The sequence below is a fragment of the Geotrypetes seraphini genome, chromosome 1 (assembly GCF_902459505.1).
Source record: "Geotrypetes seraphini chromosome 1, aGeoSer1.1, whole genome shotgun sequence".
Classification (NCBI taxonomy): domain Eukaryota; kingdom Metazoa; phylum Chordata; class Amphibia; order Gymnophiona; family Dermophiidae; genus Geotrypetes; species Geotrypetes seraphini.
The window spans coordinates 177,772,877-177,800,691 of NC_047084.1; the positions used below are offsets into that span (position 1 = coordinate 177,772,877).

The 27,815-nt window shown below is 44.5% G+C and overlaps 1 protein-coding gene across 1 annotated transcript in view; it reads right to left on the bottom strand.

Moving 5' to 3' along the window:
- LOC117366815 (probable ATP-dependent RNA helicase DDX60) overlaps positions 1-27,815 on the bottom strand; it is a 288,878-nt gene that overhangs the window by 256,846 nt on the left and 4,217 nt on the right. Inside the window, exons 3-5 of the mRNA XM_033958734.1 lie at positions 13,996-14,065; positions 12,118-12,307; positions 5,718-6,059 (exon numbers count right to left, since the gene is read on the bottom strand). Coding sequence (XP_033814625.1) covers positions 5,718-6,059; positions 12,118-12,307; positions 13,996-14,065 — 602 coding nt within the window. The remainder of the gene's footprint in view (positions 1-5,717; positions 6,060-12,117; positions 12,308-13,995; positions 14,066-27,815) is intronic.

Sequence of the window (27,815 nt, forward strand, 5' to 3'; positions counted from 1 at the left end):
TTTACTATTTATTTTTGAAGTACCTATTTTCTGTGCGTGGAGGGGCATAATCAAAAAAGCCGTCTAAGTCCCTTTTTGGCCTAAGGCCTTAAACGTTGAAAGCAGAAGCAGGGAAAGTGTCCATAACCAAAACAAACGTCCTTGTTTTGATAATGGCCTGCCTCTACATTCAGCTGTTTAAACGCCCAGACCACCAAACGACATCTACACTTATACTCCATAATGAACCAAAAAAACGCCTAAGCTCCAAATGTCCAACACATGGGCTTTTAGGCGAAAGAGGAGCCAGTCCTTTGCCTAAAAGCTGGAGTCTGTAACCAGTGTCTGTCAAAAACAACACCAGTTACAGAATCCACCCCAACCCCCCCCCCCCCACGACATCGGGGCAGGAGGGAGCCCAAGCCCTCCTGACCTCTCGCTCCCCACCCCCTACACGATCGGGCAGGAAGGAGCCCAACCCCTCCTGCCCAGGCGGAACCCTCTATCCCCCACCCCCACTACAATACGGGCAGGAGGGATCCCAGGCCCTCCTGCCCTCGACACAACCCCCTTCCCCCCAACATCCATCCCCCCGAACCCTGCCGACCCCACGACCCCCACCCCCCTTCCCCGTACATCAAATTGTTGGCCGGACGGACGGTGCCAAGCCCGCCCGTCCGGCAGGCCAGCCGGCTCCGGAATGGGGCCGGATTGGCCCAGACGGCTGAAACCCCGCCCACAAGTGGGGCCTGAGGCGCCTGGGCCAATCAGAATAGGTCTGGGAACTTTAGGCTCCTCTTGAGGGCAGGGTCTTTAGCACATGGGCCTGAGCCAATCCGGCCCCATTCCGGAGCCGGCTGGCCTGCCGGAAGGGCGGGCTTGGCACCCGTTTGTCCGGCCAACGATTTGAGGTACGGGGAAGGGGGTGGGGGAGTCGGCAGGGGGGTCACACGTTGGGGGGAGGGGGGTTATGTCCAGGGCAGGAGGGCCTGGGATCCCTCCTGCCCGTATTGAAGTGGGGGTGGGGGGTAGGGGGGTCCACCTGGGCAGGAGGGGTTGGGCTCCCTCCTGCCCTATCGGGGGCAAGAGGTCAGGAGGGCTTGGGCTCCCTCCTGGCCTGATCGTAATTGGGGGGGGGGGTCGTGGATCGCTGGGGCCAGGAGGGCTTGGGCTCTCTCCTGGCCCGATGTTGTCGCGGGTGATGTATCACAGCAGGAGAGATTGGCCATCTCCCCTGCCGCGATTCAATCACTCCTCTACCCGAACTGTCACAACCCGCGGCAGGAGAGATTGGGCATCTCTCTTGCCGCGGGTCGCAGCAGTTTGGGTAGAGAGGTGATCGCATCGCGGTAGGGGAGATGAGGCATCTCTCCTGCTGCGATGCTTGCGGTGGGTAGGTTGCCAGACCGCTGAACTGATCGTGCCAGTGTCCATCAGCTCAGCGGCCCCTTTTTCGGCCCTTAGACCTGTTTTGACTTCGTCTAAGTCAAAACGTATAAGTGCCGACTAGGTTATTCCTGCTGCACGCCTAGATGTAGGTCGGCCCACCTCCCGCCCACCCTTTCCTCTCCTCTAAACACGCCTCTTTTCTCTCTGTGCGTTTAGTGGCAGGGGAAAGGCCTAAGCTGGTTTTAGATACGTCTAAAACCAGCTTTGGTTATGGGTACTTGGACGATCAGGCTTTTTGATCGTCCAAGTAGCCATTTAGGACACCTTTAGATGTTTTTTTTTTTATTATGAACCCCATAGTGTTTTGAACGTTTTTCTTTGATCAAAGTTTTGTATTTTTTCAGTTTTAGTTTCCAATTTGTCTTTGTTTTTTTCCAGATTATCTCCAATTTTCTTAGTTCCTATTTGAAAACTAATAGTTCTGAATCGAACCACTCATTTAACACTCTTTCTTTCTTTTTGTAAGTTTGGTATGGTGCTAATTGGTCTAATACTTCCTTACTGAACTTTCCCCATCTTGTTGGGAAGTCCTGTATTTCCTCCGTTTTGGGATATAATTTGTAATGAGCCCAGAATTCGGTTGGGTTTACAATACTATGGCTGGTAATTGTTTTTGTTTCTGTATTTTGGTTGGGATGGCTTCTTTTGTCAGCGTAGGTTGAAATCTATATATATAAAATCAGATGTATGTATGTATGTGCCGCGATCACGCAAAAACGGCTTGACCGATTTGAACGAAACTTGGTATGCAGATCCCTCACTACCCGGGATGATATGTTCTGGGGGTCTCGCGGCCCACCTGCACACGTGGGCGGAGCTACAAACAGATAATCGGATTTCACCCATTCACGTCAATGGAAAAAATGTAAAGAGCTGCCAACGCAAAAACGGCTTGCCCGATTTGAACGAAACTTGGTATGCAGATCCCTCACTACCTGGGGTGATATGTTCTGGGGGTCTCACGGCCCACCTGCACATGTGGGCGGAGCTACAAACATAAAATCAGATTTCACCCATTCATGTCAATGGAAAAAATGTAAAACAGCTGCCAACGCAAAAACGGCTTGCCCGATTTGAACGAAACTTGGTATGCAGATCCCTCACTACCTGGAGTGATATGTTCTGGGGGTATCGCGGCCAACCTGCACACCTGGGTGGAGCTACAAACAGAAAATCAGATTTCACCCATTCATGTCAATGGAAAAAATGCCTCCACAAAACCGGCTTGCCCGATTTGAACGAAACTTGGTATGCGGATCCCTCACTACCCGGGATGATATGTTCTGGGGGTCTCGCGGCCCAACTGCACACGTGGGCGGAGCTACAAACATAACTTCAGATTTCACCCATTCAAGTCAATGGGAAAAATGTAAAAAGCTGTGGGACCGATTTGAACTAAACTTGGTATGCTGATCCCTCACTACCTGAGGTGATATGTTCTGGGGGTCTCGCGGCCCACCTGCACACATGGGCGGAGCTACAAACAGAAAATCAGATTTCACCCATTCATGTCAATGGAAAAAATGTAAAAAGCTGCCATTCTCACTGTGACCAATTTGGACGAAACTTGGTATGCAGATCCCTCACTACCTGGGGTGATATGTTCTGGGGGTCTCGCGGCCCACCTGCACACGTGGGCGGAGCTACAAACAGAAAATCAGATTTCACCCATTCATGTCAATGGAAAAAATGTAAAAAGCTGCCATTCTCACAGTAATTCACAAACGGCTTGACCGATTTGAACGAAACTTGATATACAGATCCCTTACTACCTGGGGTGATATGTTCTGGGGGTCTCGCGGCCCTCCTGCACACGTGGGCGGAGCTACAAACAGAAAATCACATTTCACCCATTCATGTCAATGGAAAAAATGTAAAAAGCTGCCATTCTCACAGTAATTCAAAAACGTCTTGACCAATTTGAACGAAACTTGGTATGCAGATCCCTCACTACCTGGGGTGATATGTTCTGGGGGTCTCTCGGCCCACAACTCTATGTTGCTTGCTCAAGGGTGGGTTCACCCAACAATTTATATGTTCTTGCTCCTGGAGGTGAAACTAAAAATTTTGTTTATAATCACGTTTTGCGTTAGTTGTATTGTATTCATTTTGTCAAATATTTCACATTATAATTTGAATATTGTACTTTTTATTAAGCTGTAAAACAATAATTTCATTCACCACTATAAAGTATCTTTATTTGAATCCATTTACAGTGTTATTGCTATAATTAAATACCCGTGCATCGCCGGGGCATCAGCTAGTTGCCTATATAATGATCTGACCAAATGCATTTTTCCCATGCCCCTATACAGTATTTAATCTTTGGGTCAGGGGTTTCCTTTTGTGAAAAAGTAACTATGTCTAGTTGATGCCCCTTTTCATGTGTTACCTCTGTGTCTGGCATTGTGAAACCGAGCGATGTTCAGAAGGTATCGATTTCAATCACTTCTGGTTTTTCCATTTGCTCTAAGTGTATATTTATGTCACCCAATAGCAGGTTATAAGATCCTTTTAGGGTGTTTCTAGTAAGAAATTCAAAAAATTCTTCTTTGGTGTTTGTTCATTTCTTGAGAGGGATATAAAATAATGTCACAAACAATGACTCTTCTAATTGGGCATTAGTGATCTTACAAGTTAGTATTTCCAGGTTTTCCGTAGTTTTAAAATCTATCTTGCTGTAGTCAAAAGATTCTTTTAAAATAATAGCTAGGCCATCCCCTTTTTCCAGCTTCTTGATAGTGGAAGTATTTTGTATCCCTGTGGTAGGATTTCTTTCATGATAATGTCCGTGTCAGAGACCATCCAGGTTTCTGTCAGAAACAGGAAGTCAAGATTTATTTGCTCTGTCCAATCGTATATTATTTGTGCTTTATTTCTCACGGAACGGGTATTTAGATAGAATCCCTTAAGGTTTTCATAATTGGTTGAGGTGGGAATTTCAGTAAATTCTAACTTTTTTAGGTTTCTGTTTTTGGACTTATTTCTATATGGTTTGAAGGGTTTACGGGCAGTGTTTACTACAGGGATTTGTAGTGGACCTTGTTCTGAACAGTCTTGTACAAATCTGTGGGAACCTGTTGGTTTGATCAGCTTAGTTGGCCTGTGTCAGGAGAGGTGGGTAGGGATTGGTTGAGGGGCCTTTTCATCATTGCACCAGCATCTGGAACAGTATCCCTAATATCAGTTGGAATTTGTTAAGAATTGCCATTTTGTCTGATAACATAAGGTTAGTGATCAGATAACCTAAGGTAATTGATCGTATTTTGGGATTCGGGTACTAGGCTAGTATAATCTATCTTCTACTAATGCTTCTGTTTAGTCAGAATTCTGTTATTCATGCTTCGATTTAGACAGCAACTGGCTATACTTTTAGGTGACAATAGATAGACTTATGCAGTAACTAGTTATACTTGTCATGCAGCAATAGGCTATACTTTTGGTTGGCAAAATTCTTGAAAATTAAGACATAATAATCCACCCTCCCCCCATAGCTAATTTTATTTTAAGACTTTTACAAAACCTAAGCAAATTTGACCACGTCTCCCCGCTTCTGTCTAAGCTTCACTGGCTCCCAGTAATCCTTAGGGTTCACTACAAATGCGCCTGCCTAACCTTCAAGCCTCTACACGGTATCCTGCCTCCCCTTTTTCCATTATCCTGGAACTCCTCTAATCCCAACACCACCAGATCCACTCAAAAATTCAAACTATCCTTCCCCTCTTTAAAAGGCATATCCCATGCAGGAAAATTAGGGACTTCCCTCTTCTTCAGGATCACTGAACTCTGGAACAGCTTTACTACCCCCGCTTCGGAGCCTGACCTCCTTCCAACTCTTCTGAAAACATTTGAAAACTTGGCTTTTCTCTAAAATGCAATGACCCCTCCCTCATTGATATACAAAGTCCCTCTAAACTTCTCTCTCTAAGTCCTTCTTCTTTTCATGGTACTTCCTTTCTATACTAACTCCTGTAAACCGTGCCGAGCTCTACTTCTGTGGAGAAGATGCGGTATACAAACTTAAGGTTTAGTTTAGTTTAGCATTTTTAGCGCATGCAGGATTTTAGCACGCGCTAAACCCACGCTACACAGCTAGAACTAACGCCAGCTCAATTGAGGTCTAGCGCGCGCAGCAATTCAGCACGTGCTCAGCACACACTAAAACCGCTATCGCAGCTTAGTAAAAGGAGCCCTAAGTTTCCCAAAATGTCAATCTTATTTCACCTATCATATACGGGGCAAGAAAAGTCAATGTTGTATTTTAAATGAATATGTGCTTAGCTACTTACCTTACACACAAAATGCTGGTGTTCATATTTATTCTGGATATGAAAGCCATAAACTCTTACAGCATCAGATTCTTGTCCTTCAGTGAGTACCACATTTATTTTGTTTGCCAGAGCATGAGCCATAAATAACTTTAAAAACTGTGTGTGATAAAGATTTATTCCTTCATGAGAAACAAATAGAAAATATGGGTGTCTTTTCTTCAGGAACTTCTGCCATTCTGGTGATAAAAAACTGGAAAACTGGGTATGAACATCAATGTCCGTATTGATATCAAGGTGAATAATTAAGGCGGTGCGCAGGGAAATGAGGTCCGAACAATGGAAATAGAGATGTTTTGCATCCTGTAAAAAGTAAAAAATATGATGATAGAATATTTATTTCTGTATTAAAAAATTTAATGTCACCTGGAGTCACAGCAGTTTCCAAATAAACATACATAAAGTAAAAATGAAAAAAAAAATCCCCAATACAAATCATTCTTTAAAATAATATCAACACATACGAAAATAAAACCTACAAATTCTTCAGTAACCTATTTTAAAAATGTTACAAAAATGCCCAAACAACTTAGGAAAGGCAGATCAAAAGTATGCATCTACAAACAGTTTGGTTTTCAACATCTTTTTAAAGCTGTAGTGATCTGCACATAAAGCAATGTTACTTACCGTAACAGTTGTTATCCAGGGACAGCAGGCAGTGAATGGGGATGTGAGTGTAGGCCTCCTTGAGATCCAGGGAGCATAACCAGTCGTTCTGCTCAAGGAGGGGGTATAGAGAAGCCAAAGTCAACATGCGAAACTTCTCTTTGACCAGAAACTTGTTGAGGGCCCGAAGGTCTAAAATGGGTCGCAGGTCGCCCGTTTTCTTCGGGACGAGGAAGTACCGGGAGTAAAACCCTCGGTTCAATTGGTCTGACGGGACCGGCTCGACAGCCCGAAGCTGAAGTAAGGTTTGGACTTCCTGAAGAAGAAGGGCGGTCTGCGTCGAGCTTGAAGGATACTCTCTTGGAGGATGGTCCGGGGGGACCCGATGGAATTGAAGAGAGTATCCTTCTCTTATGATGGTAAGGACCCATAGGTCCGTGGTTATGGCCTCCCATCGATGGTAAAAAAGATGGAGGCGGCCCCCTATGGGAGAGGCTGAGTGCAGAACGGTGTCGGTTATGCTCCCGGGAGGGGAGTCAAAAGGGCTGGGGAGCCTTAGGTGCAGCCGGTGGCTGAGGTTTTTGCTGAGACTTCTGGGGAGGTTGTCTCTTCGCAGGTTGTCTCGCAGCAGGCGTTTGTCTGGGCATGTAACGCCGCTGGTAAATCAGGGGTGGCCTGGAAGGTCGAGACTGTTGAGGTTTGGGTTTGGGCCGCAGGATGGATTGAAAAGATTTTTCATGATCCGACAGCTTCTTGGTAACAGTTTCGATAGACTCATCGAACAGGTCAGCTCCCGCACATGGTACGTTGGCGAGTCTGTCCTGGAGGTTGGGATCCATATCGATTGTACGGAGCCATGCCAGGCGACGCATGGCTACCGCGCTTGCGGCAGCACGTGCCGAGAGTTCGAATGCATCGAAGGAGGATTGCATCAGCTGGAGGCGTAATTGGGAGAGGGAGGCTACCACTTCCTCGAACTCGAATCGAGCTTGGGTGTCTATGAACGGAGTGAACTTGCGGAGCACCGGCAAGAAGAACTCCAGATAGGAAGAGAAAAAGAAATTGTAGTTCAGCACCCGTGACGCCATCATGGAGTTTTGATAGAATTTTCTACCAAATTTGTCCATCGTTCTCCCCTCTCGGCCCGGCGGTACAGAGGCGTAGACCTGGGAGGGATGAGAGCGTTTAAGAGAGGACTCGACCAGTAGGGATTGGTGGGAGAGTTGAGGGCCCTCAAACCCTTTATGGTGCACGATGCGGTATCGAGCATCGAGTTTGCTGGGAATCGCCGGTATGGAGTACGGTGTTTCGAAACACTGCATGAAGGTCTGATCCAGCAATTTATGCAGGGGGAGCCGAAGCGACTCCGTTGGAGGGTTAGGTAAATGCATGGTGTCCAGATACTCTTTGGAGTATCGGGAGCCCGTGTCAAGGGTCACATCCAGATCATCCGCCATTTGTCGGAGGAATGATGAGAAAGACAATTGATCCGCCAGCGTCGGTCTGTGGGACGGGCTGGAGGAGGAGGAGGCCTCCGGGTCCATGGACATCGGGGAGTGGCAAGGAGAATCGGGTACGGGTGTCTCCTCGTACTCCGGTCCCTCCGGAGGGGACACCTCTGATGAGGAGTATCCCATACGTTGCAGTTTTTTCTGCGGTGACACCTCCGAATGGCGTGAAGAGTGCCAGGATGAGTGTCTTGATCGGTGCCCGTCTCGGTGGCGGGACGGGGATCGGGATCGTCTGTGCATCGCATGGTCTCCCGAGGCCCCCAAGTGGTGGATAGGGCTGGAAGCGGTGGATCGCAACTGGGGTTGCGATGCGGATTCTTGCGATGCTACCCAAGTCTGGTAAGGAGTACGGAAGAACTCTTCCTGACTATGCCCAGGGCTTTGAGTATCGATCGGAGGTCTGGTCCCATGTTGGCGCGGAGGCGTAATGGGCTCTAATGGCGGCATATCGGTAAGCGAGGCTTGCCGCATGGGCATCGCCGCCCTCCCCCGTTCGTCCTCGTCGGTTTTCGAGGTCGAACGGCGTGGAGGAGGGGGAGGGGGCGGACCGCCCCTTTGGACCGGTACCGGGAGGTCACCCTGTATGGCAGCGATGAGCCCGGGTCCGATGGTCTGCATGAGCTCAACGAATTGAGCTTCCAGCATGGACCGTAGCGAAGCCGATAAGGAGGGATCCGCACCGAAAGGGGGTCCTCCTGCACGGTCATCGCGCTCCTTCGAGGTCGAGTGCTTCTGCTTAGTAGCTTTCGGCACTTTGATGACCACTGGTGGCACTGTGGAAGGAAGAGGTACCTGAACCGAGGAGACCGGGGCAGGCACCGACGTCGAGCTCGTGGATGGTGTCGGGATGAACGATGCCGGTTTCACCACACTCGATGCAGGAGGGGTCGATACCGGTTTCGCCCGAACCGGGGAGGTATCAGATGAAGTGGAGGCTGAGGGATCCTTAGCTGCGTCCATCTTGAACATCGATTCCCACAATAGGCAACGCCGCTTGAATGAGCGTGCCGTAAGGGTAGAGCAAGGCCTGCACGATTTCGGAATGTGGTCAGGGCCCAAACACTGCAAACAGCGCCGGTGAGGGTCCGTGAGTGAAATCGCGCGTTGGTACTTGCTGCACTTTTTAAACCCGGTGATTGGCCGGGACATAGGCCGGAAAATCTCCGCCGCGAGGTCGAAGCCAGTGGGCCTGAGCCACGTGGCCGGCCCGTTCGACCCGCCGGAGGAAATAATCTTCTTTTTTTTTTTTTTTTTTTACTGAAAAAGAAAAGTACTGTTAACTGTAATTAAAAGAAAGCGAAAACGCGGACAAGGAAGGCAAATTTAACTGAATTCAGCTAGCGCATGATGAAGTTGAACTTCTCAGCTCCGCGGAAAGAAAAGAACTGAGGAGACACGCCCGGACCTCCGGGCGGGAAGGCACCGGCGCATGCGCGGTGCGGGCATCTAGAAACTTTTAAGTTTCTACAAGCAACACGTGCTTGTGAGACGTCCGTACCGGGGCTCTGTCTGATGACATCACCCACTAGTGAGAATACCTGCCTGCTTGTCCTGGGATAATCTTAGTTGCCCAGTACTTAGTTGCACATAATCTTAGAGGGGCATAATCAAAAACAACGTCTAAGTCCCCTTTTGGCCTAAGGCCCTAGGTGCACAAAGTAGGTAGCAGGGAAATGTCCATTCTCAAAAAAAAGTCCAAAATGTGGTTTATTTCGAGAATGGCCTACCTGTATGTTCAGCAATTTAATCAACCCAGAGCGCCACTACATATGTGCTTACAACACATTTCCAACCATAAATTAGCCCAAGTCCCAAAAGTCTAAAACAAGACCTTTTAGGCGAAGGAGGGGCCAGTCCTTTGCCTAAAAGCATGATTCTCTAACTAACGTCTGTCATAAACAACGTTGGTTAGAGAATCATGGAACCGTCCCATACCCCAAACGATCACGGCAGGAGAGATGCCCAGTCCCTCCTGCCGGACACCCTTTCCAAACACGCGTTTTGATTATCAGTACTTGGACGACCTCTCTTTTTTATCATCCAAGTACCGACTTAGGCTGGTTTTTGGACTTTAAAAAAAAATTATTATACAGGAACCCCCGCGAATGTCAAAAAAATGCAAATACGTTTTTTAGGTAGGAGAGACAGGAGAGGGCAGCTGGAGAGGCAGGAGAGGGCAGCCGGAGCACCGGCGAGTAAAGCTCTGACCGCCTCTTCCTGTACTAAAGTCGGGCCTCACCAATTAGGAGCTGCTTTGACATAGGAAGAGGCGGTTGGAGCATACCGCGAGTGATTTCCGTCATTCGCCGGCGCTCCGGCTGCCCGCTTCAGCTCCCCTCTCCTGCCTCTCCTTTGCGGTCGTAAAATACTGGGACTGTGAACCACGGGCTGCAAATTTGCGGGGGAGCAATGTAAACCCTTTAGTTGCACAGTACTTTGACCTGGGAGCATAGCCAGACTTGCCAGTTTTTTTGGGGGGGCAGATTTAACCTGGGTGGGCCCTGCCCACCCATACCCTGTACATAGTTTTTTTTAACCTTTCCCTCTGCCCCTGCATCCATCTCTCCCTGTCTCTTCCTTTTCATCCCCTTTGCCTCTATTCATGTCTTCATCAGTCTCCTCTCCCCTGCCCCAAAATGGCATCTTCTCCTCCAGGGAACTGTGGCATGGCATCTGCCTATCTTTCTCTGAAACACCTCCCCCCCTAATCTTCCTCGGAATCATAGATGGTGGCGATTCTTATAGAACCAAACAGTACAAAAGAAGAAACCCTTGTCTTAGGATAAAGATGTACAAACAGGAGAAAGACAAGCTGGATGGCTCATTCAACCAAAATGGGTCTTTATTAAATTGTGCAAACGTTAAAAGAGTCCCAACAAGGATCCTTGTTTCAGTGCTAATAAAAACCCCTTCTTCAGGGGACACTTGTATGTAGGGTGCCGTCCCAAAAAATGCTGTGGTACAGTTACTAGGCAATCTGTGATGACCACTGTGAAAATGAAAGTCTTATAGGCAACCTGCGCCAATCCTGCAGGATTCCGTCAACAGCCTCCCTGCCAGTGAAAAAACAGAAGGAGATGTCATTGAGGGTGGGTATGGTAGAGAGAAGCCTGCAGGGCTATTGCGGGTTGCCCATAAGAATCATTGGCAGCAATGGCTCTAAAGGAGACTGGAGAAGGGGAAAAGTGTTTCAGAGAAAGATGACCAGATGCCAGGCAACAGACCCCCGAATAAGCAGATGCCGGATTGGAGCAAAGGAGAGTAGTTAGGTGCCACGATTGAGGTATCTTGGGGGAGTCTCTTGGGCTATTAAACTGGGTGTGCCTGAGGGAAAATTGGGTGGGCTTGTATCCACCCAGGTTCACCTGTGGCCACACCACTGCTTTGACCTGCTCATAGGAGGACAGGGAGTGGACAGTAATTTTCAAAACAATTTACATAGTAATATAGTAAATGACAACAGATAAAAGACTGGAATGGTCCATCCAGTCTGCCCAATAGTCACGCTCATTATACAGTATATTCATGGTTAAATTGTCTTTCCTTTAATATTTCTGGGCAATAGACTATAGAATACAGTCGGTACAGTCTTTAGGATCCCACTGCTGGAGTTGCCATTGAAGCCCACTCCAGCCTATCCTAACCATCCTGTCACTGCAGCTTCTCCTCCCCAGTTCATCCTAAACAAAATCACCATATATGCCCAGTACTGATCTTAATTTGTTTCATTCCATTCATTTTCTAATTATAGATCCTCTGTGCTATCTCACACTTTTTTGAATTCCGTGACTGTTTTCATCTCCTCCACCTCCCTCAGGCATCCACCACCCTCCGCGAAATAGAATTTCCTAACAATATTCTTATGTCTGCCAACCTGCAACCTCAATTCATGCCACCTCATTTTATCATTTTCCTTTCTCTGGAAAAGATGTGTTTCTATATTAATACCTTTCAAGTATTTAAATGTTTGTATATTGTCTCCCCTGTCCCTCTCCCCTAGAGCATACAAGGTCAGGTCTTCCAATCTCTTCTTGTACTTCTTTTGGCACAAGCCCCATATCACTTTTGTCGCTTTTCTCTGGACCACTTGAAGTCTTTTTATTAATTAAATTTTATAAATTAAAATTAAATTAGGTAAAATGCTTTGAATTGTGCTCCCTAAAACATTATCTAATGCCTTGTAAAGAGATACCAAATGATCCCATGAGCCAAATGTAACAATTAGAAATATATAAAGTTGTTACCTGGAAGAAAATGAGTTCAAACTTTGCTCCTTTTTCTGTTAAATCCAATAAAAAATGTTCTATTAAATAAAAGAGATGCAGATTCTGTCCCTTCTTCAGTGTCTGATCAGCTAAACAGGTGATTAGCAGTGAATCTCCATCAATCAGAAAAAATTCAGACTCCACATAGTCACTGAGTAAACTCACATGCCTAGCAAAAAGAACACAAACTAAATTATTGCACTATAACCTTTAAACACTCTGCAAGCAATATCTTTTGTCAGAACACTGCTCATACAAAGCCAGGTATGAGGTAGGGTGCAAAATCATCAGAAATCCACTTGCTCTTTCTCTAGAAAGTTGGGGGGAGGGCCCCCTGGTAAATCCTAAAATTTCCTTTCTAAGAATACTAAAGGCTCCTTTTACAAAGCCACGGTAGCAAGTCCTGGCACAGCAAATGTGACGCAGCTCACAGGAATTAAATGGGCTGTGTTGCATTTGCCACACAGGGAACACTACCGCAGCTTTGTAAAAGGGGCCCTAAGGAAAGTGAGCATCAGTGTGAGCATAACCCAGTAATAGGTCAATAATGAGTTTCAGTGAACAGCTTTTTTTTTTTTTTTAACATTGACTAGTATAGTTTAAAAAAAAAGTCTGAATATTCAGCACCTACTAATAATAATTTATTTGGCATTATTAGATGTATGCAGCGATGTACATATTATTGACTGAATTATATATATATTATGCTTAAAAATCGGTACAAAAAAAAAGCGCTACAAGAGCACTGGTACTGCTTGGTGTTCTGCCGGAACCATCAGTACCTTGTCTAGCTTCAGAGAAGGTGACAGTGAAGAGGATGCACACCTCAATGGAGGAGAGGCTAAACACAAGAACGGTCGTTGCTTGGTCGGCATCAATGGACTCGATGCAATGTTGACCTGCGAGACCTGTTGGGAAGCTGGCGGCTTTTTAGCTGGCTTACCCGATAGAGCAATGTCCCCCCGATGCTGACGTCAATGTAGATGCTTTCGATGTAGAAGACTGCAACGTCTTCTCGGTGTCCATACCGGCGCCGAACAAACTTTTGATCTTACGACTCTTAATGGTACGTTTTTGCAGGGTAGAACACCACGTGCAGGATTCAACATAGTGTTTCGGGCCAAGGCACTGTAAGCACCAACTATGTGGGTCAGTGATGGAAATCTGCTTTGGCACCTGCAACACTTTTTAAAACCGGTTAGCGATTGGGACGACGGAAAAACCTCCTCAGCCAAATTGAATTCAATGGCTGAGGAAAAAGAAGAGGCCTCGATAGGCAAAACCTGCGAGGTGAAAACAGTGAGGAAAGAAATGTCCCAACTGATTTGGGGATTTTTTTAAAAAAAAGAAACTAAAAGGATAAAGAAATAAATCAAATAAGAAGAAAAATACACGTGAGCGGAAAGGCAAAGGCAAAAATTTGAACAACGTTCAGAAACATGACTTCTTAGTTCCGCGGAAAACTAAGAACTGTGGAGCTGAGAGTGGCATCAGGAGGGAAGGTACACGCGCATGCGCGGTGTGGGCAGTTCACGAACTTTCTCAAGTTCTTAATGTTGTGATGCACTTTTAAAGCTGTCTGTACTGGGGCTCCATGGATGATGTCACCCACATGTGAGAATATGCTGCCTGCTTGTCCTGGGATACTAACAAATACATAATTTGGTACATTAGATTTAACATAAAAATATAATTAAAATATGCTTGATGATGATTTAATATTTTCTTCAGTCTTGGAAATATGTAAAATAGTAAAAAAAAAGAAATCTAATCATAAGATTTTATTCACATAGACCTCATAATTTGCTTCTCTTAGATTCCATTACTATTGTATACATTCTTTCAGATCACACTTACTGAGCTGCTGAAAGTTGACCATCAATAAACTTCGATATCATCTTCAAAAATGTATTAAATTGAGTAGATTCTAAAAAGAAAACAATATATAATAAGAACGAATTACAAGTATGGGGTATTTATTGCTTTAAAAACTATAAAAATATGACCTACTGAAAGGGTAAACAGCTTTATGGACCATCTTCTGGCAGAAAGAGGATATAATACGTTCAATTTTAAACATTCAATTTCTAAAGTGGCATGAGAAAAAGCGTGGAGAGGCATAATAAAAAAATACATCTAAGTCCGTTTTGGGCCTAAGTCGCTAGTCGCCCAAAGTTGGCAGTCTCTAAAGTCCATTCTTGAAAAATACATCCAAAATATTTTTTTTTGAGAATCGTCTAACTGTACGTCCAGCCGTTTGATCATCCAGACCGCTAAGTCATCTATCTTTATACCCCATTCTCGTCCAAAAATTCATGCAAGTCAAAAACACCTAGAACAAGACCTTTTGGACATGGGAGGGGCCAGCAAAGTCATGGACTGGCCACCCAGACGTGGCAATAGAGTAGTGGGTCACCTTACAGGGCACTGTTGCAAACTTCATAAAAAGGGTGCTAAATGAACATCTCACCATAACTCCCTTATAGTCATGGTGAGCCCCCCAAAACCTACTAAACCCACATGTCTACCACCCCAAAAGCCCTTATGGCTGCAGGTGGCACCTATAGGGCAGTACAATAGGGTTTTAGGAGGTGCACTTGTTTCACTATGAATGCAGTGGTTACAGTGGCTTATGGGCCTGGGTCCTTCTCTCTGTGGTTCACTAGCCTTTCCTATACCCAGTGCTGATGTTCTGGAGGCAGTAATGTACGTTTTTATTCCGATTTTTATAGTGTTGTGGGGGAGTCAGTGATCCCTGGGGCAGTGTGTGGGGGGTCTAGTTATCTGGTCACTTTGGATACCTTCTAGGCACTTAGACCTGTTCTTACATGGCCTAAGTCACAACATACAAGTTCCATCTAGGCAGTCTCGTTAAACTTTTAGTTACACTTGCAGTACGACTAAGTCTAGGTCAGCCCATGTCCTGCCCAAATCCCGCCCTCACCATTCCTCCTAAAATGCCCCTTTCAGCTCTGGGTGTACAACAGCACTGAAAAGGCCTAAGCTGTTTTTAGATACGTCTTAAACCCATTTCGATTATCGGCACTTGAACGACTTGTCTTTTTAATCGTCCAAGTGCCAATTTAGGCGGGATTTTAGACGTATTTCCATTTCGATTATGAGCCCCATAGGCTCTGTATTGATGACTAAAGTGCTTCTGATCAATATTTCAATGTGTATCTTTGTGAATTGAGGGCCTGATTCTATAAATGGTATCTAGATTGGCAGCACCTAGACAATTTTGGTGCAGAATTTAATTTTTTTTAAATTGCTGTGATAATTGAAAATGCCATTAAAAGCCATTTTAAAACAATTAAAATATGATTAATTTATGTTCCGTACTGAATTCAGCATGGCACCTACCGTCGCCTAACAAAAGCAGGCGTGGTTAGGGGCAGAGTTTGAGCATGGAAAGTGTTAGGCACTAGTATTTTAAGCCAGGAAAACCCTGGCCTAATTCACTGGCACCTAAGCTGTAGATGCCTACCAGCGCCCAACTTGATTTAGGCGCCAGAAGGCACAATTCTACAAATGGTGCCTAAATTTGACATGCGGTAGGCACCATTTCCCTAGGAGCCTACCGATTTAGGTGCCATTTATAGAATCAGGCCCTGATTGCTTCAGGTGCATGTCCCAGCAAATGCACTAGATGGCGTATATTAGATCAAATACAAGAAGGGTGAGAAGGTGGAAATTACAAAATGTTTTTAAATTACAAAGAACAGAAATGGATTTTTTTCATTGGAGACGGTAATACCTAAAGGTTTAAATCTAGAAATCGAATGGCTAACTCTTTTTAATTTCTAATATAATATAATATAAGGGAATTATGAGTTTAGCAATCAATAGGGAGATAGAATTGTATAGAATGGAATGTATTGAGTATAAGAATTTTAGTCCAATTAGAATGGAGAATGTAATGACGTCACAAAAAAACCCACATAAAAAAACTTTTAAAAATGTCATCACCATCTTGTCCAGAGAATATTTCTGTCTAGATGGTGGGACGGAATGTTATAGGTAAGAAAATGAGAACTTTAATGAGTAGTAAATATGTGGTAATATGTCGGAGAAAGATGTATTAATAAACACTATTTTTTAAAATCATGTCTAGGGGACAGCCTTGAAACAGCCTGTGATGCAAAACATGTTGCCAAAAGTCCCCAGCCAACTGAAACATAGAAATAGACTTATTGAGATAAGTGTTTAAGACTTGATTAAAATCCTAAAGAATTGAAACAATATATAAAAAATTATAAGAATATTTTTATTTATTATATGAAAGATATGCAAAAAGGATCTTGGACGATTATAGCAGTATTTTAAAAAAAAAGTTTCAAGTTTATTAGATATTTATATATCACCTATCAAGGTTTATCTGAGCGTTTTTTTACAATCAAGTACTCAAGTATTTTCCCTATCTGTCCCGGTGGGCTCACAATCTATCTATGGCGTACCTGGGGCTAAGGAGGACTGAGTGACTTGCCCAGAGTCACAAGGAGCAGAGCGGGGTTTGAACCCACAACCCCCAGGTGCTGAGGCTGCAGATCCAACCACTGCGCCACACACTCCTCACTGGTGAAGAATTACTGCGTTAAAACTCCGATGATCCTGAAGCAGCATACAAGTGAATATTGAAATCAATTGAGTTATGAATAATTGCATGATTTTGTGAGATTAGTGTCCAGCAAATACATTTATTTTTTAGAAGAGGCTCCACATCAGCAGCTCTTTTTCTGAAGTACTACCAGTATTGAACATGCCCTAACATAGATGTATCAATTCCATTTTCTATGTTTTATCTCAAATGGGGCTGTTGATGTGGTTTAGTCCCAGAACTCAGTCTGTTCATGCACCAGTATACTATATATTCATATACCCCACTGATCTGAGAGGTTCACTACACTTACATTGCATCTGATTTGATTTTTCATCAGCCAAGAATCCCCAAATAGTATTTAAGAACAGCCTTACTGGGTCAGACCAATGGTCCATCAGGCCTAGTAGTCCGTTTTCATGGTGGCCAATCCAGATCACTAGTACCTGGCCAAAACTCACAGCCTCTTTTACAAAGTCACGCAGCAACAGCCCCGAAGCCCTTTAAATCTCTATGGGCTTCGGGACCGTTAGCGCGGCTTTGTAAAAAAGGCCGTCAGTTTTTTCTTTTACAAACTAGCACAAAAAATGGCCTTAGGATGCCCTTATGAGGGTCTTTTCCACATGTTAAGGCCATTTTAGACTGCAACAAAATGGTGGATTTTCCTATTTCTTGAATTAATGGATGTGCTAATTTTGTCATTAGCATATGTCCATTAAAAAAGATTGTGTGAGCCTTTACTGCCACCTATTTTGTAGGCAATAAGGGCTCACACGTCATTACACACTAATCAGTCAGCATACAGGAATACTAACCTGCTGATTACCGCACATCCCAATATTACCATGAGACCTCCTCAGCATATCCTTATGGCAAGCCCTTTAATACTGCAGTAAGCGCGTTAATGCTTACAACATTGTAAAATGACCCCATAATAATAAACATCAGATAAAAGACTAGCAAGGTGTGACCAGGCAGGATCCGTCCTGGCCTTGGTCACGGTGTTTGCCCGGTCGTCCACTAGGGGGAGCCGGGAGAACTAAGAATTCTCAAGGTATTCTGTATCCAGGTCACCACCAGGGGAGCCCAAGAACCGTGCAGTTTCAGGCCGACTCAGCTAGATCAGGGCGTGGTCCCTCACTTGAAAAGCCAGCAGCTTGGAACAGGCAGTTAAGCAAGCTAGGGAGAAAGTTGAGGTCTCTCTCTCCCGATGATTCTCCCAGTCCAAGCAGAGATAATAGCTGTACACCTATGGAGGTTGCAGAAGCTGGTGACTCCCTGGATCTGCCAATATCAGATGAAGAAACTCCTATGGAACTGCAAGGAGTATTGCCACAGGAGTTTGGGGAAGTTCCTGAACCAATGGAAGTAGGCTTAATCACCAGATGCCAGAAAGAAGCCTAAGACTGTGAGTTTTGTTTTGGACTTTGTTTTTGAAACTCTGCATTTTTGGTTGGGCATTTAAGAAGCTGAAAGTGTCTTTCTGGGGAGAGGTTTGCAAACACCCAGGGAGGGAATTTGAAGGCTGTGTTGTAAATCTTTTGGAAAGGCAAACCTTGGACACTCTCCACTGCCCAGCAGTGCTTTTAAAGCTGCTGGAGGCTTCTGTTTTGGAAACTGTAAATCTTTGAGGATACCAGAGCAGAGAACTATATTGTTTTTGCATTAACACCTGCTGGAGAGCGGGCAGTGGGAATCCTGAGGAAAAGTAGCTCTGAGGAGAGCAAGTCCTCAGGGGAGGAATTATTGACTAGTGTTTGAAAAAGAGGAAAACCCTGAACTGTTATCTAAGTTGGGGTTTTTTTTCCCCTTGGAGTTTTGATGAGACTTTACTAACCAAACTATCTGCTTTGTGTGGATCATCCTTACCTTTATTTGAAGAGTAAATTTGCGTTATGAACATTTGTGCAACTGTGGTTGTGTTTTGATTTTGAGTTCCTTTTGTTCAATCCAGTACCTGCAGGGTGACTCCGGTCCGGGTCACACGCTGATATACTTTTTATGTATAGCCACTAGGAGCACTGTAGAGCCCGGACTTGGTCTGCAGTGTGGCTACAAAGGTCAATCTAGTCTGCCTCACAAAGAGCCTTTGTGCAGAAAATGCCTTTGATTAGGATTGTACTACTATTCCAATTAGGCGATACCTCTCTATTTGCTTTGCTTGGATCCCATCCTCTCAAATGGGCTCCTCTGTATTCATTTCACACCTTTCTGAATTCTGTCATTTATCTATTTGTAAAATTTCTATTTTAAAATCTTTATTGATTTTCCAAACCAGCAACAGTGCAATTAAGAGTTAAAGGTGCATATAATAAATCAAGAAAAAGCACATTAATCTTTCAGAAAAACATAAACAACCACTCTTCCCCCCCCCCACCCACCCAAATGACTAAGCAAGATAAAATTAATATATATATATATAAAAATTCCTTCAATAACCTTTCCCAATTTAACATCTATAAAAATCTAAGATATCACCAACCCTCCTGCCCACCCTTTGGTGGTAAATTGTATTAAGAAGTGTATTAATAAATCAATCATTTATTATTAATAAAGTTGGTCAACGGACCCCATGTTAGTTGAAATACCTTAGTGTTTCCCCTTTGATCATTTATCATTTTTTCCATCTTGTAACAAAGGCATAATGAGTGCCACCAAAAACTAAAATTCAAGCGATCAAAGTTTTTTCAATTCTTTGTGACCATTTGAATGGCTATCCAAGTCATAATCCCTAACAGTCTGGTTTTATGTCTATCTATTGGTGGCTTAAGGGATAATAATGTCCCACAAATTACCATTTCATAAGATAATGGAATCACAGTCTCTAAAATCAAGTTAATATGTCCCCAAATAGATTTCCAAAAGTTGAGTATCAAAGGACAATAGAACAACAGATGATCCAGTGTCCCTATGTCTAGATGACAGTGCCAGCATCGATTTGACTTAGAACTATCTAACTTCTGGGGTCCCAAAACTTCTATGCAACAAGAAAAACTAAGTTTGTCTCATCGATGCTGATGCTGTACATCTCAAGCGGCAGAACAGAGAGGAAGGGATTCTCCATCTTCCCTCCCTGCCCTGCCAACCCGACCAGCACAACCAGCATCGGGGCCTTTGTCCCGCCCCCAAGGACTTACCTGCCTACTTCAGCCCTTTGAAAAGGGCCAACGAGGGTGCTACAGCCGTTTTTCAAGCGGCAGAACAGAGAGGAAGGGATCCTTCATCTTCCCTTCCTGCCCTGCCGACCCGACCAGCACAATCAGCGTCGGGGCCTTTGTCCCGTCTCCAAGGACTGACCTGCCTGCTTCAGCCCTTTGAAAAAGGCCAACGAGGGTCCACAGTCGATTTCAAACAGACAGAACAGAGAGGAAAGGATCCTCCATCTTCCTTCCCACCCTGCTAAGGTTCTTCTGTTAAGATTTTTTGCTAAAGCTTTTTGTTCTCCGCACTTTACTTGCCATATTGTTAGATGCATATGTAATTGTTAGATGCATGTGTTAGACACATGTGTGATTGCTAAATGCGTGTATTAGATGCCTGGGACGCATGTACTAGATGCATTAGATGCATGTATTAGACACATATGTGATTGCTAAATGCATGTATTAGATGCATGGGATGCATATATTAGACACATCAAACGCATGTATTAGATGCATGTGTTAGACGCATATATTAAACGCATGAGTGATTGTTATACGCATATATTAGATACATGCATGACTTAGGTTGGGAGAGCTAACTCCCCCAACACAACCACTACTATCAGTTACTGGCTACATCTTAAGAGCCAAATCAATCTGTATGCTATCAACTAAATTGGGAATGTTAGGGAAACCAGTATAGCTATTGCAAAAAGGAAGAGACATATTACCCTGCAAACATGAATTTTCTATTGATTTTATTGATCTATCTAATAAGCGGTAGCATCAAAGATGTTAACTCACTCTATCCACAATTAAATTCAGTCTATTACCCTGATCTATCAATCAAGCACATAATTAACCCACAAGAAGACAGGGTAAATCATATTAACGTAATCTCAAATAAAGGAAGACATCAACGAACCCTTAAAAAAAGAATAAGGGAAGTAAAACCTATCAGAACCACTACTCCTACCAAGCCTATCACATCCGCCTCTGTTCCCTGTGCATATCTTAATACTAGATCTGTCAGGAATAAAGCTTTCCTAATTAAAGATTGGATCATCAGCAAGCAAATAGCCTGTCTTTTTCTAACCAAAACATGGCTATTGTCTGAAGAAGATCCAATAATAATTGATCTTCTACCAGATAATTTTAAAATCCTTACGCTAAACCGTGAGGGAAGAAAAGGGGGAGGATTAGCAATTATTTCAGCTAGGCCCAGGCCGGGGCCAGATTTACTCCAGTAGGCTGAAGGACAACTTTCCCTGGCGTTCAATCGCACCATACAGTCTTTTACTTAATTAGAATAGCTGAGACTGTTGAAAACTTGATAACTTGAACTTTACTTGAGGTTTTAGTAGCAGTTTCAAACTTAACTATTTACAAAAAGTCTCTTTAATCAAATCCTTAGTCACAGTTCCAATTCACAAATTATTATTTGATGATCACTCAAAACTGGAAGAACTGTGATTGTTTAAATTTTTTGTTCTGGTGAGCAAGTCTTTGCTCTAGTTATAGATATGAAAGAATAAATGCTGATAATTTGGTGCAAGGTTATATATCTAAATTGATATGGGGCCCATTGGCATCATATGTCACTTCCTTATAATTGTTTGTTGGCTGTGAGTCAGGGTTTTTTTTTGTTTACTTTAGTACATATCCAGGGAAGGGTGGGAGGGAGTTATTTATGTTTTAAATTGATTTTTGAATATTCACACTTGGGATGGTTGGGAAGATATTAATATTCAGAATAGGGTAAGGTTTTTACGGCAATATATGTTTTTGTGTTTAATGAATGATTATTGGATGGGTGGGTGGTGGAAAATGGTTGATTATGAACATGTGAAAGTTGAATGTACATTTGTTGTATTGCACTGTTGAAGTTTTTGAAAATTAATAAAGAATTATTTAAAAAAACCAAAACAAATTATTATTATAATCCCTCTATGTGTTCCCAAATCTCTTCACACAAATTCCTGCTTTACTCATGGTAAGCTGCTCTGGGTCCCTCCCTCTTCTATCAGCCCAGGGCCATGTTAATTTCCCGCCATGCTGAAACAATCCTGAGGACTGTGCAAGGTTACCCATACACTTGATTTCTCTTAAGATAGGTCTCCACACAATTCTGTCTCTGTCCTCTCCTAGCAACCACCCTCAGATGTAGAATCTCTTTAACTTAACTGCTGGCAAGTCACTGTGGATCTCACCCTCGCTCCTTAGCCCAGGACCGTGCTATCTTCCCATCACGCTGAAACACTCCACTGTTTGCTTTGCTGGCAAATCCACTCGGACTCTTACCCACAAGTTGCTATCTCCAGGAGTTCCTCTCAGTAATAGGGCTCTGGAAGAAAATTAGGAAAAAAAAGAAAGCCCCACTTGGGCTTCACACCTTCCTTTTATTTACTACTCCCCCCTCCCACTCAAGTCAGGGTCCTGAAACTCCACTCATTTAAGCTCCTCTACAAATACACACACTCAGTGACTCCCTAAAGAATCTCCTGCTTCCTGCTTTGTAGCAGAGGCATTCTTCAGGGGGAGTCACATAGAATACTATCATTTATGTGTGCTATAACTAGGGTTGCCAGATTTTCCTTTCAGAAAATCCGGACTCCTAGCCCCGCCCCTAGGCCCACCTAGTTATGCCAAGTCCCCAGGCCTAATCCCACCTCATGCCTGCTCTAGCCCCGCCCTTCGCTGCCTGCGCTTGTCAGGCAGAAAGGAAGTCCGCGCATGCGCTGACGCTACATGATAACGTCATGTGCCCACACACGTGTGCATGGCATCATCACGTGATGGCTGCGCATGTGCGGACTTCCTCCCTGCCTGACACAGCTTTTCAAAACCTGGATAAAGTGCCAGGTTTTGAAAAGCCGCCTGGACCCCGGACATATCTTCAAAAGGAGGACATGTCCGGAGAAATCCGGACGACTGGTAACCCTAGTTATAACACACAACTAGGTGAAGGCATTTACACCAGCTACAGAGCTACTTTTCTTTATAGAACAAGCTTGAAATAGGCACCATAAACAGTGCCTTTGATAGGTGCCTTGTTATAGAATTAACCTCCATATAACCAAAGCCCTTAAACAGGTGGGCTTTCAATCCTCTATGGAACTTCAAATAATTTGCCTTCTGGATTTTGCATCTTTAGTACACCGAGAGCTATAATTTGTCAACCCTTGTTTCAGTATGCTGAGAGAGGAGATCTGAATTTCACTGAGCTCATGCTGATAGCACACAAATACTTAGTGCTCTCTTATGGGTGAAGTCATTACATGAGAGAGTGCTGTCAGCAGTGGCGTAGCAAGGGAAGGAGATGCCCAGGGCAGTGGCACCCATCATTCCCATGCCATACACACCCACACTGCTGTGTCACACCCCCACACACTTCTCCCTGCCGCATTCCTACCCCGCTACACCCACACTCATCCCATATACCTCTTTTGAAATCTTCGTCAGCAGCATCTTTTACCTGCTGCTCATATCGGACTCAGCTCTCCCTCTAACGTCACTTCCTGGTCCTGTAATCAGGATGTCAGATGTAGAGCTGAGGTCAGAGTGAGTAACAGGTAGGAGATTTATTTATTCATTCAATTTTCTATACCGTTCTCCCAGGGGAGCTCAGAACGGTTTACATGAATTTATTCAGGTGCTGAAGCATTTTTCCCTGTGTATCCCAGTGGGCTCACAATCTATCTAATGCACTGTTCTTCAACCACCGGTCCGCAGATCGGTGTTAGTCCGCAGGAAATTTCTGCCGGTCCGCGCAGGGCCGGCAAGATTAAAGGCCCTTACCGCCCTGCTGCTGCTAAAGCCGACAAGAAGTCTTCTTTGGACGTTCTGGGCCAGCCAATCGCTGCCTGGCTGGCCCAGAACATCCTTTCTGACGTAAGAATTGATGTCGGAAAGAAGACTTCCTGTCGGCTTTAGCAGTAGAAGCAGCAGGGCGGTAAGAGCAGGGGATAGGAAGGAGGGAGGCTTTTATTTTTTTCTTTTGCACGGCAGGGAGGGAAGGAGGTAGACAGGCAGGCAGACTGGCTTCGGGGATGGGGGTGGAACAAAGTGTGGAAGGCAGTGAGAGAGACATAGGAAGGAGGCACTGAGGGCACTAAAGAGATAGGAAGGAGACACTGGGGGCACTAAAGAGATAGGAAGGAGGCACTGGGGGCACTAAGGACATGGGAAGGAGGCACTGGGGGCACTAAGGACATGGGAAGGAGGCACTGGGGCACTAAGGACATGGGAAGGAGGCACTGGGGCACTAAAGACATGAGAAGGAGGCACCGGGGGCACTAAAGACATGGGTAGGAGGCACCGGGGGCACTAAAGACATGGGAAGGAGGCACCGGGGGCACTAAAGACATGGGAAGGAGGCATCAGGAGCACTAAGGACATAGGAAGGAAAGAGGGAGGGAATAGAAAGGGACAATTCTTGGGCCTGATTGCAGAAAGAAAGAAATGAAAGAAAGGATATACAGACAGAAGGAAACGCAACCAGAGACTCATGAAATCACCAGACAGCAAAGGTAGGAAAAATGATTTTATTTTCAATTTAGTGATCAAAACATGTCAGTTTTGAGAATTTATATCTGCTGTCTATATTTTGCACTATATTTGTCTATTTTCTATAGTTACTGAGGTGACCAAGTTCGCGGAGATAGGGCGGAAACGGGGTTTTAAAATTTTAGTCCTAGTAGTTTGCCAGTACACAAAATAATTCTTTTATTTCTGCCGGACCACGGGTGTAAAAAGGTTGAAAAACACTGATCTAATGTACCAAGGGTCAATGGTGGGATTAAGTGACTTGCCCAGGGTCATAAGGAGCAGTGTGGGTTTGAACTCACAACCTCAGGGTGCTGAAGATGTAGTTTTAACCACTGTAATCCAAATAACCACTGGGCCAGAATCTCCCCTGTGCTGCTCGTGTTGGCAAAGTTTTGAAAAGGTGAGTGGGCAGAGAGAGGTAATGTTGCCCCCGCCAAGAGGGCACCCAGTTTCGTGCCCTCCCTGCTACACCACTGAATGTCAGTGCTGAGTCAGTTAAGTCAAGCTCTCAAGGTACTATGTAGAGCAGAGGTGGGCAAACCATGATCTATAAGGCAGTGAGTCATACCCAAGCTTAAGGTGTCAACATTATGCCACTTCTGGCTAGAAATGATTTTGTCTCTGGCCTATTATATATCCATAAGAGATCTGGACCCTAAAAGGACAATTCTATAAACCGAGTGCTAACATTTATGTGCCTATTGCATATGTAAATGTTTAGAATATTATCACTTCCATAATATAGTAACATTATAAGTGTCAGCAAATCAAGATCTGCACCGTCCATCCAGTTTGCTAAACAAGGTGGACAGAGTTTAATCTGGCACTCTGCAATGGGTTCCACTTAATCTCTGTCTCTCCCTGCCAATTATGGAACATGGACCATAGATGTCTGTCTGACAATGGTCCTACTTCTCAACTACTGCAGTTGGTGTCAAAGCCCATTCCAGCCATGATCCTGATCTGCCTTTGCCATTTATGGGACCCAGACCATAGTAGTCATAAGAATAGCCATACTGGGTCAGACCAATAGTCCATCTAGCCCAGTTTCCTGATTTCACACTGAATCCATGTCACAAGTACCTGTCAAAAAACATAAATAGTAGCAATATTCCATGCTACTGACCCCAGGGCAAGCAGTGGCTTCTCCAATGTCTGTCTCAATAGCAGACTATGAGCATTTGCTCCAGGAACTTGTCCATACCTTTTTTTAAAACCAGCTACATTAATCACTCTTATAACATATTCTGACAACTTATTCCACAGCTTAACTATTCTCTGAGAGACAGAATATTTCCTTCTATTGGTTTTAAAAGTATTTCCCTGTACCTTCAACAAGTGTTCCTGATTTTCAAGGGTGATGATGTGGAAGAACTGAAAGAAATCTTGGTGAATCTGGAAGATGCACTAAGCCAAACTGACAAGTTAAAAAGTGATAAATCACTTGGACCGTATGGCATGCCATATTTTTCGCTCTACAATACGCACTCTTTTTCCCCAAAAAAGTGGGTGGAAATAAGGGTGTGTCTTATGGAGCAAATACTAACTAACCCCTCCCCTACCTTAATTCCTCCAGTGGTCCAGCTCTTTAGGGCAGGTGCTTTCAGCCTCCTACCCTTCCCTCCAGCTTTCTCCCCACCGGCATCAGCAGAGTCAGAGAAGCAAGAAAGCAGCTGTGAGTTCTTTGCTTCCAGCCTTGTACCACGCCGCTCTATGAATGGCTGCCCAGTTCTCACGAGAATTGGGGCAGCCATTCACAGAGCGGTGCGGGACAAGGAAGGAAGCGAAGAACTCGCACCTGACTTCTTGCCGATCTGACTCTGCCGCTACTGCTCAGGAGAAAGCAGGAGGGAAGGGCAGGAGGCTGAAAGCTCCTGCCCTACAGCGCTGGACTGCCATTCATGGAGCGGCGCGGGACAAGGCAGGAAGCAAAAAACTCACGCCTGCCTTATTGCTGCTCCGACTCTGCTACTGCCGGTGCCGCTCAGGAGAAATCAGGAGGGAAGGGCAAGAGGCTGAAAGCTCCTGCCCTACAGCGCTGGACTGCCGGAGGGGTTAAGGTAAAGGGGGAGGCCCTACATAGCTGCCTGCCTCCGGGTGGGGGGCCCTGCCTGCTTGCTTGCCTTGGGGTGGTAGGCCTTGGGGTGGTGCCTGCCTGCCTGTGACTAGGCCACTAGACCTACCTGCCACTAGGCCTGCCTACCTGTCACTAGGTCTGCCTGCCTGCCACTAGGCCTATCTGCCCTTTCCTGGCCTGCCCTGTGCCCTATCCCGGCCTACTACTACACCACCAGAGGGGGGACAGGGTGCAGAGCCTGGCAAGGAGTGTGGGGTTGGGTGCAGAGCCTGGCAGCGAGAATTTGGTTCAGAATGGGTTTTTTTCATGTTTTCCTCTAAATTTAGGTCTTATGGTCTTATGGTCAGGTGCATCTTATGGAGCGAAAAATACGGTACATCCCAGGGTACTAAAAGAACTCAAACATGAAATTGCTGACCTGCTGTTAGTGATCTGTAACCTGTCACTAAAATTGTCTGTAGTACCTGAAGATTGAAAGGTGGCCAATGTTACGTCGATTTTTAAAAAGGGTTCTAGGGGAGATCCAGAAAATTACAGACTGCTAAGCCTAACTTCAGTGAAAGGCAAACTGGTGGAAACAATTCTAAAAAATAAAATTGTGGAACGCATAGACAAACATGATTTAATGAGACACAATCAGCATGATTTTAGTCAAGGGAGATTTTGCCTCACCAATTTGCTTGACTTCTTTGAAGGTGTGAATAAACATGTGGATAAAGGTGAGCCGGTTGATGTAGTGTATCTAGACTTTCAGAAAGCTTTAGATAAAGTTCCTCACGAGAGGCTCCTGAGAAAATTAAAGAGTCATGGGATAGGTGGCAAAGTTCAGTTGTGGATTAGAAATTCGTTATCGGATAGAAAACAGAGGGTAGGATTAAAATGGAAGAGAGCAAACGTGTCTGCAGGGTTCTGTACTGGAACTGGTGCTATATAAGTTACTTATAAATGATATGGATTTTTCCAAATCATTTATAAGTTACTTATAAATGATATGGAAAAAAAAATAATAATAATAAATGATATGGAAATTTGAACTATGAGTGAGGTGATTAAATTTGCAGATGACACTAAACTAATCAAAGTTGTCAAAATGCATGCAGATTGTGAAATATTGCAGGCAGACCTTAGGAAATTGGAAGACTGGGTGTCCAAGTGGCAGATGAAATTTAATGTGGACAAATGTAAAGTGATGCCCATTGAGAAGAATAACCCAGATCACAGTTACCAGATGCTAGGGTCCACCTTGGGGGTTAGTTAGCGTCCAAGAAAATGATCTGGGTGTCATTGTAGACAATACGATGAAACCTTCCAC